This window comes from Protopterus annectens, chromosome 11.part0 (genome assembly GCF_019279795.1).
Source record: "Protopterus annectens isolate FY-2018-M chromosome 11.part0, PAN1.0, whole genome shotgun sequence".
NCBI classification, from domain to species: Eukaryota; Metazoa; Chordata; order Ceratodontiformes; family Protopteridae; genus Protopterus; species Protopterus annectens.
Window position 1 is genome coordinate 115307846 of NC_056745.1, and position 18913 is coordinate 115326758.

General features: G+C 37.3%; 1 protein-coding gene across 2 annotated transcripts in view; it reads right to left on the reverse strand.

The window, feature by feature from the left end:
- LOC122815197 overlaps positions 1-18913 on the reverse strand; it is a 366575-nt gene that overhangs the window by 49969 nt on the left and 297693 nt on the right. For both annotated transcript variants that reach the window (XM_044087491.1, XM_044087490.1), the window contains exons 8-9: positions 9458-9551; positions 3935-4049 (exon numbers count right to left, since the gene is read on the reverse strand). In XM_044087491.1, the coding sequence (XP_043943426.1) occupies positions 3935-4049; positions 9458-9551 (209 nt within the window). The remainder of the gene's footprint in view (positions 1-3934; positions 4050-9457; positions 9552-18913) is intronic.

The window sequence follows — 18913 nt, forward strand, 5'->3', positions numbered from 1 at the left end:
AAATAAGGTGAGATGTTGCAACCTGTATTTCTGTGTTTATGCAGACTTCATTCTACTCACGTTCTTTGTAACTGAAGCATAAAGCAAGACCGCATATTTTTATTTTTGACAATGTTGTGGGTTCAGGTGTAGGCATTTTAGATCATTTTAATGGACTGCAGTTTGTGGCATGAAGAGTCTGGCTTGTATTGATAACAAAGTTGTGGTCTTGAAAATCCTGATTAGTTCTATTTCTTTCCATTTTATGAAGTTATTTTGAACTGCAGTGAAATTTGCGATGGGTGAAATTTTAAGTATACGGTGTAGAAATGAATGCTGTCTAAGAAAATGATTTCTGCCCACATGTTAATGAATTTACATTAGGGAAAGATGGTAACAGAGGTCATCCAGCTCAGCTCATATGCGTCCCTGGTCCACCGCACCTTCACTAAACAACAACAGAGGAGCAGTACAGGATCTTCATATTGATCACCCAACTGAAACCTCCAAAATGATGGTAATCTGAAACGGAGAATATACCATTTATTTGGACATTTTCCAATTTCAGCTAAATAACAGCTCAATGCATTTCTTCTCTTTTTGACTTTATAACTTCTGAGCTTTAAAAAGGGGTTGACGTGTGCCCCTGTGCCAATGCTTAAATCCACCAATGGACAGGTTAGCACAAGTGGGTCCAGGATTAGGATGAATGTCACCATTTAGGGAAATGATAGAAAATCTGGGAGAGAAAAATAATGGTAGTTTGATTCCTTTAGATGTACAAACAAAAATCTGTAAGCAGTTGGTAGAGTTTGTTCAGGGAATGTAAAAGATAGATTTTTTTAATGGGTGAGTTTTTACTTTGTGGGAAAGTAATGGGTTTATTTGATAAAGGATAACAGATATGCCAGAGTAGCGTTCAGATGGGTTCAATAGGAAGGTTGTAACTGATAAAGGTTTAGAAGGTAAGGAAGATTTAGTAGTAAAATAATGAAGATGGTGATATGGGAAAGAATCAGTAAGTTTAGTCTTAAGGGAGACGTAGTGAAAAAGATGGCAAGCATGTGATTCAGGAGAGAAAATGGCCACTGTAGGAAGAATTAGAATAGATAGGGGTAAAGAAAATGTAATAAGGAAGAGGGAGAAGTAGAATAGAGTGTAATTAAATTGTCTTACTAGATTGGGTGCTCTAAGGATGACTGATAGAAATGAACAGATAGGACTGAGAGGAGTTTGAGAACACAGAGAATAATAGTAGGGGAAGGTATAGTTTTGGATATGCTAATAATGTTTGACTTTCTTTAGGAAGTGATTTGAGAGTCGAGTGGTGGGGGTAATTAGAAAAGGCGGTATGTGGAATTGTGAAGTAGACTGAGAGTGGTTGGGAAGGGCAGTAATTGGCAGAATTATGATTTGTCAGTATAGAGAAGTGGGTGGAGCTAAATGATTTAAGTTTAGGAGTAGCTGGGGTGGTTGGAAATTGAGGGTAGGGTTCTGCCCACCATAGTTGTGGGGGGTGAAGAAAAACAATCTGTAGTCAACAGAAAGGTAAGTGGGTTAATTCAGAGAAAGGCAAAATCCAACATACTGTCCATGGCGGATTTGGCTAAGCTATATTTATTAAGCTATATTTATTAATTTACATGCCTAAGTTAAGATGAAAAAATATAACTGTATATTATTAGAGACTTGCCAGTGTGAGCTATGGAAGAAGGGGCAAAGACCATGAGTACAGAAATAGGGTTTTACCAGAAATTAAGCTATTTGCAGTTGAAAATAAAGAGTTATACTGCAGAAAGATCAGGCAATCGGGTTGGGGGTGGTGGTTCCACAAGCTGCGTGACAGCCAAAGAGTAGGCAGTAGCACAGGTATTACAATGTAACTTAAACTGTACCCAGCAGGTAGCAATTTAGGTAAAAACATAAAATAAAAAATATAGATATATAGTGATAGTACCCTTACTCTGTTAGGATAGGATCTTGCAGGGAACACGTAAATGAGTAGTTTAGAATGTACTTTAAAAAAACTGTTCTTGTGGAGCTGCTTTGGGAGTAGAAGTGCTGCATCATTTAAGCTTATGCTGTTAAAGCCGTACCCAATGCAACTATGATAAATATTTTCATAAGCTAGATACAGGGCACTAGACTGTGGAAAAAAGAAAAAAGATGTCAATAACATTGCCTAATTAAACCAGTGTTTAAATTTCAAATTAGTCTAGTGTAAAAAGAAGACCAAATTGGAAAATAACACTGGACAAGAGTAAGTTCAGGAAATAGTAACTCAGATGGATTAGCAAAAGTAATGGTAGAGAAGGAGGAAGGCGTACGTGGAACCATACAAGTATTGGGGAACAGGAGAGTACAAACATTAACAAACATCAACCATTAAATTTCAATTAAAACATGTATATACTGCAATTCAGAAACAGATTCCATATCATTCCAACAGTGAATAAACTAAAACAGTAGTAAGCCAATAGCAATAGATACAGTGTAGTATCTCATCTGCTACTGCGGAGCACAATGCATTGTAACTGTGTCTGCTAGCAACTATAATAAAAACATTGGTTGACAACAAAAACGCTAACTACTACAGTCAAAGAATGCCAGTTAAATATCAGTTGCAAGTTCTAATTTTATTACTAGCACCTTGAGAATACTTGCATTTAGACAGAGTAAAGTATTTAAATAGACATCCGCAGCAATAAACAGATTTTAGACATTCCAAAACATAGGCCTATTGATAAAAATATAGACACTTTTCATCCAATTGGTAATAACAACGTTTCTTACTATCCATGAAACACTCAGCTTGTGGGGAGGTTGAGCAGGGGAACAGTTAGGTTGGAAGCTAATTAGGAAAGAAGAAACAGTATTCAATGAAATGGGGTTAAAAATGGTGCAAAGGATTATGGGTAAGATATTCCAAGGTTGGAGCAGGAAAGTTAAAGGACGTTAAAGGTAAATCTGTATATTATCAGAGACCTTGTCAGTGTGAGCTATGGAAGAAGGGGCAGAGACAGTGAGGGGAGAAATGGGGTTTTGCCAGAAATGAAACTATTTGCAGTTGAAAAAAAAAAGTTATACAGCAGAAAAAGCAGGCAGTCAGGTCTGGGGGGGGGGGGGGGTCACAAGCTGTGTGAGAGCCAAAGAGCAGGCACTAGCTCAGGTATTACAGTGTAACTTAAACTGTGCCCAGCAGGTAACAATTTAGGTAAAAAACATAAAATAAAGAATACAAATTTATAGGGATAGTACCCCTACTCTGTCAGGATAGGATCTTGCAAGGAACACGTAAATGGGTAGTTGTGAACGTACTTTAAAAAACTGTCCTCGTGGAGCTGCCTTGGGAGGAGAAGTGCTGTGTTGTTTAAGTTTATGTTGTTAAAGCCGTACCTGATGCAACTATGATAAATATTTTCCTAAGGTAGATACACGGCAGTAGATTTTCATCCAACTGGTAATAACAGAGTTTCTTACTATCTGTGCAGCACACAGCTTGTGGGGAGGTTGAGCAGGGGACCAATTAGTTTGCAAGCTGATAAGAAAAGACAAAAATTAGAAAATACTATAGAATGCTGATTTATCTAGCCCTGTATGAGAAGACTGAAATAACATTCAATCCATTGAAAAGAAAGTCACCTAACACTTCAAGACAATATTTAAGATGACTCTATAATACCTTCAGATTACAAAATATTTTCAGAATATGTAAATAATACCTTTCAACTTTTTCTTGAAAAGAAAAAAAATATTTACCTAATGGTAAACAACTACCCCAGTATATATTGTATTATTTTGGTTTTTTAACTTCTTATAACTACTGGCAGTTCATTTTGTATCCATTTTGTTCTATGACTCTGCTTACCATGAACCCATTGTAAATGAGAATTTCATTCAAGTGCTGTAACTTTAATATTGTCATTGCATATATAAACAGATAAATAAGACTTACTTGAAAAGTCCAGTTGAAACTGCTTTGACCCAGCTGAAAACTGTATGGAACCCTGGGGATTTTGCGTATAACTGGCTTCAATATTATCGCTGGAAACAGAACAGCTTTCTCTAGTCTGTAGAAAAAAATATATGTATATGTAATAGTTCTATACAGGGAGAAAACAGTATCTAACAATGTATGGTAAAACTACACACTTAGGTCTGGGATGTATAGACACTTTGCATACCAAAATGTGTGGGGTTGTGGAGGAGATGGCCATGCACTGATTAGTAGAAATCAATTTTGCAATGTTGTAGTACAGTGCAATGAGCAGAAGTGAGCTTCTGGGAACATATGCAAATTAGATCATAATGACATGCAAATGAAGCAAGGTAGGGAAATGAGGCCATAATTATAAATAATATTTGGCCACTCATTAAGACCAATCACTGAGTTTAATGCCTTCCTTGGCATGTATATGTCCTGGCACATACAACAGCTGGGACACCCACAGAGATACCTTACTAAAAAGATACGAGTTCTAAACCACTCTACTTCGTAACCAACAGACTGCTAAAAGGTGACCTGGGCCTGGTATTTAAGGCATCCTCCAACCCAATATACATTTGCTGCACATCAGCTAGTAAAATTACATCAGAAATACTCTTGTCTAGGGATCTAAACCTTTTGCAACATTAATAGAATGGTTTGGAGGGACAGGATTATCTCACAGAGGATGCTGCTGCTGCTCTGTAACAGACTCTCTACTGACATAAAGCAACGCTTATCTCTGTCCCTATTGAAGCAAAACTTAGATCTATGGATGGGAAACAGAAAAATAACTCAGGACTGTCCCCTGTACTACCAAAGGACAGAGGCAGCTCCTAAATGCTTTAGTCCATGCATGGGTCTCCTCAAATTATCTGTAGTATGATCCCAGTTATTATCTCTAGGAGTATTATATAATTATTGACCTTGAGATGGGTAAAGACAAATTAACACTGAAGAGATAGGTTAATTAAAGTACCAAAAGGGAAACTGACTAGGCATAAAATGGCCCACAAAGACAACTAACCTAGTACTTACCTATGAACCTATAATGACATGCAAACATATACAAGATGAACAAAGTCTTGATTCATGTTCGTACATGGGGGAAACTGTGTTGCAGAGTGTGCCAGATTATAAAAGGGTGAAACATGCCCGACCATATCGGAGGTATAGGCAGCACACATGTTAGGCTTGCAGCAACAGCCACACAGCAGCTATTAGTGCTGCCACTTCATGCTGCTATGCATGAGGATGCATCAGTCAGCAATGAAAATTGTAGCAGCAGTGGGTGACGTTCCATAACTTAGTGACTCAGACATAATCGATCAGTTGACTGGGATAGTAACGAGTGCTTGGTTGACATGCAACACCCTTACACAGACTCTAGAAGAATGAATGGCCTTCCTGTCTCTGTGGCTACTAAAGTACATAACGCACTTACTATCCTAGCTCCAGGGACCTTTCAGAGACCAAAAGGGGACACAGACTTCTCAGGCCTCTGCCTCTAGAATACTGAACAAGTTCCTTGTGGTTATGCTTGTACCTGAAGTCATGCATCTGTGCAGTAACATGCTATGCTACCTTCGATTTACACTGCATGCATGATTCCCAGGCTATCATTTTACTCCTTCTGAACTTGCTGGCAGTTTTGAAGGTAATGCGAATGGTAGTGGTGATGTCTGCTAGTGCACAGTACAGTGTCCCTGCCTGGTGTATGAAGACAGCAAGATTATAATTTTTCTTCTTCATGATCTGTTCAGCAATTCACCCCTGGGCATCCGTGATGACCCATTCTGAGAAGCAGATGCCTGATATGACCAAGAGGGAGTGCTAATCACAGCCACAAGCATTAGCAGGTCAGCAAAGCACTGCAGGTATCATTATGATTGTCTAATATGCCATCAACCTGATGACATCTGTGTAATGTATGCAAGGATTAGGCAACAATGCCCTGAATGCCATTGTAAGTGGATGCAATTGTATTGTTTTCCTTTTTTTTTTTTTTTTGGTTGGTTTGATTTTTTTTCATTTATTTGGGGCACATTTTTATTACTGACAGGCCTTTGTTTCACACAGAGTAGCATATGACTTATAGTGGGGCACTCATGTGTCAGATGGAGCTGCTGGAGGAATGTAGTATAATATGCCAGTTACATTTATTACAGTGTTTTACAGAAATCTGGTATGTACTGGGGTTATGATGAACCATCTCAGGGTGTCAGCATGCTACCTGGTGCATTTCCGTATGTACTAGGGTCATAGATCTGTGCAGGCATGTTAATTTATGTACAAGGTAAATGCAGCTGCTGGCTTCATGGGACAGAGTGAATGGGACAAACATTTGGGACTGTTGGTTGTAAGTGATGTTGTGGCATATTAAGTTACATCTGTCAGATTTCTCTTTCTAATACACTTTTTATTTCAGAACAAGCAGAATGAGGCATAAAACATGCCACCTACTACAGGTGATAGGAGAGACTAGTGGCTGAGCATGATTAATCATACTCTCAAATGCTGACTTGAGTTATGTGTATCCATTCTGTTAGTAGGATAAGTTCACGTATTGCAGACTTCCCATGTTTCAGTATGTTTCCTCATAGATGATAGATGTGCCGAGCAGGTGACTCCAGATCAATAACAAACCATCAAATGGACACATTGTCGAAAGTTATACAATCAAAAATTCAGTCATTGAAATAAAATCCCCCAAAAAACCGACGCCAACATATAACATGAAATGCTTTACCTCTCCACACCTCCTGCTAATTATTTATACTAACTCCAAGATCTCACTACAGTGGTGAAATGGGCAAATGTCCTGATCCCTACTGTAATGCAATCTCGGTCAGAATGGTTCGATGGACTAAATTTTTGATCATATGGTTTTGATAATATGACTTTCAACAATCTGTCCATTCATTTGATGGGAACCCAGTGGCTCCCCTATTGAGTCTGTAGCATAGCTGGAAAGTTTAATGATACTGGGTGTGCCAGCCCTCCCCTGCTGAGACTGTAGCTGGACAGAATAATGAGGCTGGGCATGCCCAGTTAAGCACAGTATTAAAGCTGAAGTTCCTCATATTTCACTCAGAGACTTCTTCAGAAACTTCCCAGCTACCATCCATGTTGAAGTTAAGGACCTGTAGTTGGATGTATTAGATTATGTGCCCCCTTTGTACAGTGGTACCACTGTGGCTTCCTTCCATTTTCTGGAGCTTCTCTTTAGTCAATTTATCAAATCAGTAGATATGTCATGAGCTCTTTGTACACCTTGCCAAATTCCTCAGTATGCTGGGAAGTATGCCATTAGATCTAGAGAATTGTCTTTTTTGAATTCCTTAATCTCTTTTTCAGAGGGTTCTTAATGTATTAACTGCCTTTTATCTGTCCACTTCCTACGTTGCTGTTCTTTATTTCCAAGTCGTCGGAAAGATTCTGCGCTTTCTATTCCCTTCTCTCTTTCTTTTCCTTCAATCTGTGCATATCAGTGTTACTTTATTTTGTCTGAAGATAAAGTTTATGTTTCATGCCTTGCTAAATACTTTTTTTTCTTTTATAGGTTCATAGGTTCATAGGTAGGTACTAGGCTATTGGCCCTAGGGCCTATATAAGCCTAGCCAAAAAATGTACCCTGGCTTTCGCCACCCAAGAAAATTATTTTCCTGTGCCCCTGTCGAGCAGAGCCTCAGAAGTGATCCTTGGGGTGAATTTCCCATTTCCCATCCAATCATCAAGATTTTTCTTGAAGAGTGCTAATGAGGAGCTCTGTTTGACATAGATAGGTAGTCTGTTCCAGAGTATGGGAAGTCTCTGGATAGGAATCTATCCCTCCAGCATGTTCTGTTTATTGAGGTGACAAGGTTTAGGTCCCTAGAGCGTGTAGCTTGGAGGGATTGGGATTTCTTTAAGTGGAGCATGTCCAACAGCTCTGGGCTTGACATAGCTTTGTATGTTAGGCAGAGATCTCCTCTGAGTAGGCGATATGCGATGGAGTAAAGCTGTAGTTTTTTGAGACAGTCTGCGTAGGGCATCTGTTTGAGGCCAGTAATCCTCTTTGTGAGGTATTTCTGTGGTCTTTCCAGTTGTTGTAGATCTGTCCTTTTTTCTGCCATCATTCATATGTGGTAACAGTCTACAGAAATGCCCCAGTATTCCAACTTAAGCCATGATGTCCAGATATATTAACAAACAGAAATATAAATATCAGTTTTTTGATGAAGTTATTGCAGATGCTAACTGTTAAGGTAAGGAGTGATATCTTGAATCTGGCATTGGAAAAAGAGTCAAAGAGACAGAAAATCAGCTATAACTTGAGTGAACAGCAGGGCATCTTTTCCTGAGGGTAATAATAGTGCAGGTAAGGAACATGTGTGTTGTTACCTGAATCATGATTTAATGATACTTAGCTCTGAAATGATGGCATTTCCAAGTGTAAGAACAGGTAACTTGTGAAATGTCAAGTTATGAAACAGTAGAACAGAAGGATGAACATTAGTGGTAGTATACAGCTGATAAGAAAAGATAGAAATGTTCAACTTAGGTAAGTTAAAGTAAATATTTATGTAAGGGTATTCATTACACAAGTGATAAAGTAACTTTAGATTAAGTATATGTGTCTAAATCTCCCATAAAAATGTTTTTGTGTCAAAGATTTTGAGCATATGGAAGGTATTAATGTGGTATATGTTTAGCCATTTTTTGCATTATTTTAGTAATACGATGGAGTAGTGTTTTACAATTTGTAGTAGATCCATGGCTGGTACCACATCATGTGTTCTTGTCTAAACAATGCCCTCCTTTGAATGTTTCTACATGAGCTCGATTTAGCCTATAATATGGTATGTCTGGGGTTACATTAAACTCTTTTTGTCCGAGAGCTGCTTTTGAGTGATGGCCTTTTTTGATTTTTACTGACTTAGGTATTTTGAGCCATGCACCATTCCGTACGTGCATGGGGGTTGGAGCTGCCCATGGTCTGTAAACATACATTATCAAAGTAACTTCAGTAGAGCCAGTCTTTTGGAAAAATGTCAGGACTGTCAAAAAATCTTGGCTAGTCATAAAGAAGCAAATTCTTCCATTTATAATCGTCATTATTATAATTAATAATTCATTCTATTTTTCCAAATGGTTAAGCTTACTGTAGTATATATCAACCTAAGGGTGACCATATTATATTGCTTGCAGTCCAAAAGTAAATTAAAAGAACCATACATAGATTTCAGTACAACAATGCTCCTGTCATGTATGGAAGGCAAAATATAGTGAAATAGTTTATTTTATACAATATGAACCAAAACAAGGAAAAATTGGTTTGCCTTTGCAATCTTGATATGTATAAGCATCCTTAGCACAACCCAGTTAGCTTACACCTATAGTTTTATCAATAGTTCTCCAGTTAGACAGGTACTTACATTTCCATTAATGTTTATTTTCTTCATCCAAGTGAAGTTTAAAGCAAAACTATTAATAAAAATGTATCATCCATACCCCTTTTTTGAATTCATGCCAGTCTCCATGACTTCCTTTGAATTGCCAGATATGCTTTCCAGAAACGTTTAATAATTGGAAATTATCAGAAATGCTGCAAAATAAATTAAAAGCACAGTTGTTTTATAAAGCTTTAGGGAAACAATCCACAATGTAGTCTATTAAAACACAGAACATTTATTCACTAACTTTTATTTATGCCTCTGTAGTAGTCAAGCATTGTTTTTTATGCATTTGCTTTTGTTTTTTTTTTCTGCCCATGGATATGTGGATATCATCACAAATGATGGAATAAAAAAATGAGCACACATTTAGAAGTCATCTCATGGGCTGCCAGTCAGAAACATAAGGAGCCATGACATGAGGCTCAATGCTTCAAAAATGAAACTGCAACTTCAACAAAAAAACTACAAATTCAGAAATGTGTTCATCTTTAAATTGTCATAGCACCTGTACACTGTATGTTGGGGTTGTGTCTCCACTTCTATATCCTAGCCAAGATCAGTGTACCTGAGGGTGTGGGAATACTCCACATCTATACAAAGAGTTCTGCAATTTTGTAAATTCAAAATGGTGAACCTTGAACTTTCAGCTGATACCCCATTTAATGAGGAGCATTTTTTTTTATCTGAGTTGCCCAGTCACATGCATAACCATAAAAATTTTTAATATAGAACTCAGTTTAGGGGGTTGGAGAGGTTGTGATTATAATGTCCATTCATGTTTAAAGCAATCTCAATTACAATGGTATATTATAAACAAGTGTATGTTAAGATGACAGTACTAGCATGTTGACAAATGAGTAGCAGTGAAGTTTATTATGTTACGATGTGATGCTTGCAAAGGACTTAAACTTCTTGTTCAATCAGATTACAAGATTTATACAATGGATTTTAAAAGATTATTGCCTAAGTCTTTTAATGTGAAAACACCAAATTGAAAAATACTGTTTATTTATTTTTATTTATTTATTTATTTACATTTGTTGACCATGAGTGTCCGACTGGACGTAGGTCCATTTTCAGCGGAGGCCCGGGGAGAAAAGCTCCACAGTTAAAATAAACAGACAGTAGTTACATTGGATTACATAGCGATTAACAATTTAACATAGCAATTAATTACAAACATATTTACAGATGAAGAACATAGTACATCAGTAGACAATTAGAATCTTTATCTGCAAAGTATATATTACATGCATATTATATTACTGTTTTTAAGTAAATCATGCAAATGAATTTAAAATTTATCTCTTTAACATAAGCAAAACAGTTTAGTGCAGTAGTTTTCAAATGGTAATAAAACTAAAGACTTGTCTTTTCTTTTAGAACAATTGATTTGTGTTTCCTTGTAAAAACAAGTTTTTATTTCCGCAAAATTAGGGATGCCACTTTTTGAAGGGGCAAAAATTAAATAAAAAATACAATCTGTCTCTTTCAAATTATTGTGTTAGCACTCACATTGAAGAAACAGTTAAGCAGGTATATAAACACTTCCCACATGTTAAAAATTTTTTTCCAGAATTTTGTTACCAATCATATTGGCTGAAACAGTTGAGTCAGATAAGCACTAATATTTAAAAAAGTCATACAAAGGTGATACAGATAGGAAGGCGAAAAATTGTTCTCTGTATACTGTTTTATGCAATAATAAATACTGTCTGCATACTGTTTCCTGTAATTTGTACATCATATTATTTTTTCAATCCACTTTTTGTTCATACCTATGATAGTATTTGTTTTACACATATCATTTTACTACAGAAAAAAGTGTTACTTTAGTATTATAAAAAGAATGCTCATTCTTTTAGAGTTTGTCAACTTCTGTTAAGATTCAACATGGTAAAGATTGATTTGATTAGACTAAATTGTTTGCTACTGGTTACATTTCACACTTCCAAGGCTCACAGTTAAAAAAAAGGCTGTTCTGAAAAAGAGAATAAATTGCAATTATGAAATCTAACTGAAACATGCAACAGCTTGGCAAAATATACACAAGTTTGTATAAACTCACTTACAAGACTGCAACTTAGAATGTTTATGTCCTGAGCATAGTCTTGAGTGGTGTACCCACGACTGCTTCCTTCTCACATACCCAAATTGGAGTGGGGGGGCATGATCTAATATATGACATCATAACAGGCGTGGCCAAATATGTGATGTCAGTGAGTCTGGCCCACACTACAAAGTGATAACTCTGTAGGAAATAATTGAATTAAGCTGGTGGTCTGTGTCCAACCTTTTGATCCATATATGTGATGCAGCTTTCATCTTTGGCACCACTAAATCTGTGCCTTAGGTGTTGAGGACATGCTCACATGACACTATCGAAAAACAAAGAATAACTTCACACCACTGTTACTACTACCTAAATAAACAAATACTTTGGGATGAAGCAGCTGAGAGGGCAGCACATTTATTTATTTTTACTTATTGCATTTGCTAATCTGATAAGTGGGCCAGTCTATTACATACTTCTGTAACAGATGACTCAAAAGCCAGAAAAGTGTGATAGAAGGTGTTAATGTTCACACTGACAGTTCCAATTCATGAATTCATAGAAAAAAATGAGATACTGGTTCAATAACAGATTATCTCATCATCTATTTCTCAGCTGGTCATTATTTTCGAGATGTTTGAGATTTTGGTTCAAAAATTTCCTCCCCTATTCTAAAACTGGTGAAGTGGACCCCCAATGCAAACAATATATCAACTTGATGATTCATTATAACAGTTATATACGCAAGAAATGACAAACTAAATTAGGATTTCAATATTGAAGATGCTTTGCAAAACAGGATTTCAAAATTTCCATCCGGATAATCGTGTTGAAACCCAGGATTATGATAAAGTGTAGTGGAGAAAAGGAGGAACTGAAATGATCCATCTTCTTTGTTTAACAGTTCCTTGTTTTGCCTGTCAGCACCAAACCATAGCAGATTGTCTGGAATTCTACTATTCTCTGCGTGTCATTTGCTGTTTGCAATCTTGATATGTATAAAGAGAAATAAAGCTTCTATACTATGAACGTTTAACTGTGCTTGGCCTTTATTTTCTTGTTTAGGACAATGCTACAGCCAATGCTGTCCTTGCTCTTTGTCCAACTTGGACAAATCTGTTTACTTTGGCATCTGACCTCACTCAGTACAGCTGCCTTCTTTTGTCCTCTAAGAATTTCTGGCTGCTTTGTTTAAAATGGCAGGATGAAAGAGGAGGCTTCCTGACCTCTCACCTTGAAATCTCTTAACATCTCTTTGTAGCTGTTTGCCAAAGAAAAGCCAAAGCAGCATTTTGCAGCTCCTGCTGAATTTTAACTAGCAACCTATAGATACTCAAACACTCATGTTGCTTCAACACTTGATTCCAGTTAGAAATGCCCTGGCCTGAAAGACAGCACTGCTGAAGTGCCCCATAAGGGGCTGCTAATATGTATCAGCACAATTATTTTTATGTTAGAAGAATTTGTTTTTAGTCTTCAAATCAGGGAAATGTTTCCTTCAGAAGCTTTTTTTAGTACTTGTGATGTGTGTAATGAGATTCGTAAATGGAGTACCAACCTTCTTCCCAACAAAACTAGTGTAACACATAGATTAGAAATACAAATAAGGCAAAGAAAGATCTGGGTGTTATAATCACCTCTGATTAAATGACTGTTTAATGTAGAATGGCAGTAGGAAGTATCAGAAATATACTGGGATACACTGTTGACACAGATATAACCAGGAATATGCTGGGATACACTATTGACACAGATATAACCAGGAATATGCTGGGATACACTGTTGACACAGATATAACCAGGAATATGCTGGGATACACTGTTGACAAAGATATAACCAGGAATATGCTGGGATACACTGTTGACACAGATATAACCAGGAATATGCTGGGATACACTGTCGACAGAGATACAACCAGGAATATGCTGGATTACACTGTTGACACAGATATAACCAGGAATATGCTGGGATACACTGTTGACACAGATATAATCTTTTAATTATACAGAACAATAATGAGACCTGATCACCTGGAATGAGAGAGAGGGGGGAGAGAGAGGGAGAGAGAGAGGGAGAGAGAGGGGGGAGGAGGAGAGGAGAGAGAGGAGAGAGAGAGAGAAGAGAGAGGAGAGAGAGAGGAGAGAGAGAGAGGAGAGAGAGAGAGAGAGAGAGAGGAGAGAGAGAGAGAGGAGAGAGAGAGAGAGAGAGAGAGAGAGAGAGAGAGAGAGAGGGAGGGAGAGGCTGGGGAGAAAAGGTGTTTGTAAAGGTGTTTTTAGGTGCAAGGTTTGCACAACCTAAAGGATGAACCTATGAACAAATGGCTATGCAAGGAATGACCTATGATGTATTGAGATCTAAAGTTCACTTTGGAGGAGAATTGCTAAACTGAAATGCGCTCAAATATGAAAACAGTATCACCAAAACAGTGGGGTCACAGGACATGATAAAGACTCAAGCATAAGAAATGACTCTCTGGAAGACAAAGGGAGACGGAAAAAGGTGCACATGATAAGGGTGCATTCTGTTACAAGCAAGCAGGAAAATGGGGCAGAGGTGAACACGAAGAATGGCCCAGTGGTACAGTGTTTAACACTGTCACCTCACAGCAAGAGGTTCTCTGGTTCTATTCCTGGTTGGGGTGCCTTCTGGGTGGAATCTGCATGTCCTCCCTGAGTTTGCGTGGGTTTCCTCCGGGTACTCTGGTTTTCTCCCACATTCCAAAGACATGAATAAACATCTCTTCCTCTGCTTAAGGACTCGCTTGTCAAAAAAAACAATGTAAATCCAAGAAAACAGTTGAGTCCAAACAGGCTGTTCAAACTTTAATTCCATAAAAACAGGTAAAATGTTGATAAAACTGTGAGCGCTTTCGGGATAACCCTTCATCAGACAGTGTAACAGCATTCATGAAGTCTATTTAAATACATTTCAAAACACAACCACCAATCATCTCACTGCCCTCCTTTTCCTAAGGGCTGGTCTTAAAGGTGTACATGTATTCAACCCTGGTGGATGATTTGCTGCTAGCTCTATAATCCAGTGTAGTTCATTACACTCAGTGACATTCACTATGCCCCCCCTTACTCATATGAGTAACCCGTATAACCATAAATTTAAAGGTGCGTGTCGAATTGTTAGAAGTATGCACATATAGAGCACTATGCTCATCTTTCTGTCTAATACTGTACAAGTGATGTTGTATTCTAATTTTCAGTTTACAGTTGGTTTTCCATACATACTAACTGGGGCATGATTGACACATCACTAAATATACCACATTTTCCGTGTGGCAATCTGCATATAGTTTAAATATATATTCCTTTTTTATTTATGAGGTGAACAAAGCTATTCTTATCACTAATCATAAAGCAAGTCTTACAGTGCCTGCAAGGAAAAGTACCTGTTCTATCTGATGTTAACCTAGTTTTATTTCTCATTCCTGGTTCTTTACACAACATGTCTTTCAAGTTACTGTTGCATCTAAAACCAAAGCTTGGTTCTTTATCCACTATATATTTGAGTCTATCCTCACTTAACAGGATTTTCCAGTTTTGTTTAATTATTTTCAGACCCCATTGATATTGTTGCTATATTGTAGCATAAGCCTATGTTTATTACTTTTTTGTGTCATCGTGTTGTTCTCATGGCTTTGTGTCTCATTGGATTTGAACCATGGTCTGGCCTTTCCCTTTCTATCTCTCTTCACTAGTTCTAACCCCTCTTGCATCAAGTTATTTGTATAACCCCTTTGTGCCATATGGTTCTGTAAACTCTCCAGCTCTTTTTCAAAGTTGGCTTCTTCTGTGTATAATCTCGATGTGTGCAAACCCTGTCCCACTACTATGTTTTTAAAAGAACGTCTAGGGTGCATACTTAAAAATTCCAAATAGTGATTGCTCCAACAATTTTTCTTATATAGAAAGGTTGCCATACCAGTCTCCACATCTTTAGTTATTCTTACATCCAAAAAAAATCTATGGATTTGAAATCACTTTTTACTGTAAACCATAAAAAATCAGTGGTTGTCTCCAAATGCTTGACAAACCTTGTCAGTTCATTCTCAGTACATTGCCATAAAATATAAACATCCATAAATTGAACATAATGCAGTAAATGGTCACTCCACCACTGATCATTAATAAGGACATTCATTTCTTCCCAACACAAAAAACACTAGGTTGGTGTACGAGTTTAAACAGGGTGTGCCCATGGCCACACCCTGTCTTTGCCTATAGTATGTACCATTACACAAATACATTATTTTCAAGTATGAGCTGTAGAACGTCCAGAATTAACTGGTTTGTTCTCCCATCAAACACTTTCTTTACTTTTAGTACTTCCCTAATCGCATTTAGGCCATAGTTATTACTAATAACAGCAAAGAGGTTATTAACATCAAGAGTGACCATTAATACATTGGTCATTGTTTTGTTATCTACAACCTCCGATAACATACTCAAAAAGTGTCTTTTAATATTCCAGGGTAACACTGCATCACTATTTTCAGTTTAGTTTCCACCCATATGGATAAGTGTTCTGTTATCCACCCCCTACCTGAGACTATCGGTCTCATGGGTGGTGGTATCACATTTTTGTGGATTTTTGGAAGGGCTTTAAATATTGGTGTCACAGGATGCTCTATATAAAAAAAAGTCTAACAATTCTTGTTCCAACATCCCCTGTCCCTTAAGTTCTTCAAGTTTTGCTCTTACTTTACAAATTAAATTTCTCAGCATTATAGGAGAAACACTTAAATAAGTTTGTGCATCTTTAAGTAAATCATTCAGTGCTGAGGTATATGCAGCAGTATTCAAAACAAGAACCCTTATCCGCTGACTTAATTACAATACATTCATCTTCAATCAAAGAATGTAATGCTTCCTTTTCAGAAGCATTCAACTTATCATATTTACTAAAACTTTTATCAAAATAATTTCTAATTTCAAATTCACATGTCCTTAAAATAGTTTGCATTGTGGGGTGTATTATTGGTACAAATGTGCTTGGATGTTTTAACATTGTTTATACATTCATATTGTTACCATACATTTTCCTCAGTGCTATATTGTGCCCAAACATATGTAAATCTAAAATAACATCACTTACTTTCGAGCCTCTGCGCGGTATAAAAGTCAGCCCTTTCCTTAAAACTCGAAAGACTTGCTTCATGATTAGTGATAAGAATAGCTTTGTTCACCCCATAAATAAAAAGGAATATATATTTAAATTATATGCAGATTGCCACACGGAAAATGTGGTATATTTAGTGATGTGTCAATCATGCCCCAGTTAGTATGTAGGGCAAAACAACTGTAAACTGAAAATTAGAATACAACATCACTTGTACAGTATTAGACAGAAAGATGAGCATAGTGCTCTGTATGTGCATACTTCTAAGAATTCGACACGCACCTTTAAATTTATGGTTATACGGGTTACTCATATGAGTAAGGGGGGGCATAGTGAATGTCACTGAGTGTAATGAACTACACTGGATTATAGAGCTAGCAGCAAATCATCCACCAGGGTTGAATACATGTACACCTTTAAGACCAGCCCTTAGGAAAAGGAGGGCAGTCAGATGATTGGTGGTTGTGTTTTGAAATGTATTTAAATAGACTTCATGAATGCTGTTACACTGTCTGATGAAGGGTTATCCCGAAACGCTCACAGTTTTATCACCATTTTACCTGTCTTTATGGAATTAAAGTTTGCACAGCCTGTTTGGACTCAAATGTTTTCTTGGATTTACATTCCAAAGACATGCGTCTGGAGCTTTTCTCCTTGGGCCTCCACTGAAAACAGGCTCTGTCCTAGTTGGACTTTCCCGGTCAACAAATGTTAAATAAATAAAATAAAGAATGAAACAGACAGGGGTACTGATAACAAATGGAGGCAAGATTTTAAAAATGACAAAAGGAAAAAGTGGTCAATAAGAAGGGTGGAAGGAACATTAAATAAGCTACAGTAAGGGGTAATGGAGTGCAGATCGTCATTGGGAAGTGTTCAATGGCATTTATGCGGAGGAAGGAAATGTAAAGGAGCAGTTGTATATGGCAGCAAGAAACCGCTGGACAGACTTCAAAGACTCAGTGTGTTTCACTGGTATATTCATATACTTGTGTGCAAACAGGCAATAAAGAATTTAAGAAACCACGTAAGGGGAATGGGTAGTAATATCAAAACCTGTCTGCCTGTAAGTTGGTATTTGAAGCAAGTACCTATTCAAACACGTGCATTGTAATGTTAATTAGATCCTGCCACATGAAAACAAACGTGTAGTATGCCAGTGCCAAATGGTTTATTTAGTATTGTTTTGTGAGTGTTGTGCATAGTATAGCTAATCCAATCACTACCTTTTTGTTTTGCATTTCAAAATGGTACATGACTCCGTAAAACGTTAGCCTACAGTAAACATGTTAGATAGTTAATTGAACCCACGGAATTATAATACAGAACAGAATTAATCCAGCCCTGTGTTTACCACGCAAAAAGGATAATGCAAATAAAAGGCGCTCTGAGTACATACGCTGCAAATCTGTCGAAAACAGCACTTGTACAACAACTAAGCCAGTCACATTTTCATATTTAGTGCTAATTCTAATTGCTAGGATCCCTTTAACATGAGTGCATTTCATCCAGTTCTGTGCCTTCAACAAGCAGTAGCTTCTAAATAATGTTACTGACTGGAGAGCAGAATGAGTTTGCATTCATATTTATTTTAACCTGGATTGTTAAAAACTCAGACTGACTGGCTACCCTCATCTGTATAAGGAAGTTTATGTTGTTGTAGGGCCACTTAGTGGATACACATGTATACACACACACACACACACACACACACACACACACACACACACACACACACACACACACACACACACACACACAAAAAACAAAAAGAACATGTATGCTTATCAAGCACGCCCAGACTACAGATCCATGCAGGGGTCAAACAGCATAGCAGGGAAACATCAGCAGCACTGTTAACACTCTTACTATAGAGAAGTGGACTGCACACTCTCCTAAATGGTATGTCTGTCATGTCAGTCACCCATGTTCACATCCCAGGGCACCACACCAGTAATATTGCTGTGGTAGCATGTAGCAAGAATTATGTTGACTTAAGTTGTCACTTTTCCTGTTATGATTCATTCATGTACAACAGTTACAAAATGTCACTAATTGTACTAGAGATGCTGGTTATAAATCTGTATCAGTGATGTAAAGCTGCAATAACAGACATCTTTAAAAGAATGAAAAATATATGCCATCAACAAATACTGACTTACTGGTTTTATAAACCTTAGTGACGCATTCACTACACAGAACATCAAACTAGACAAAAAAATCATACTTGAGAAAAATATATGATTTTAGCAGCCTACAGGAAAAAAAAACAGGAGTACTGTGCAGTTAACAATTCACGGGGTTACAAAACAGGAAGAATGGGTATA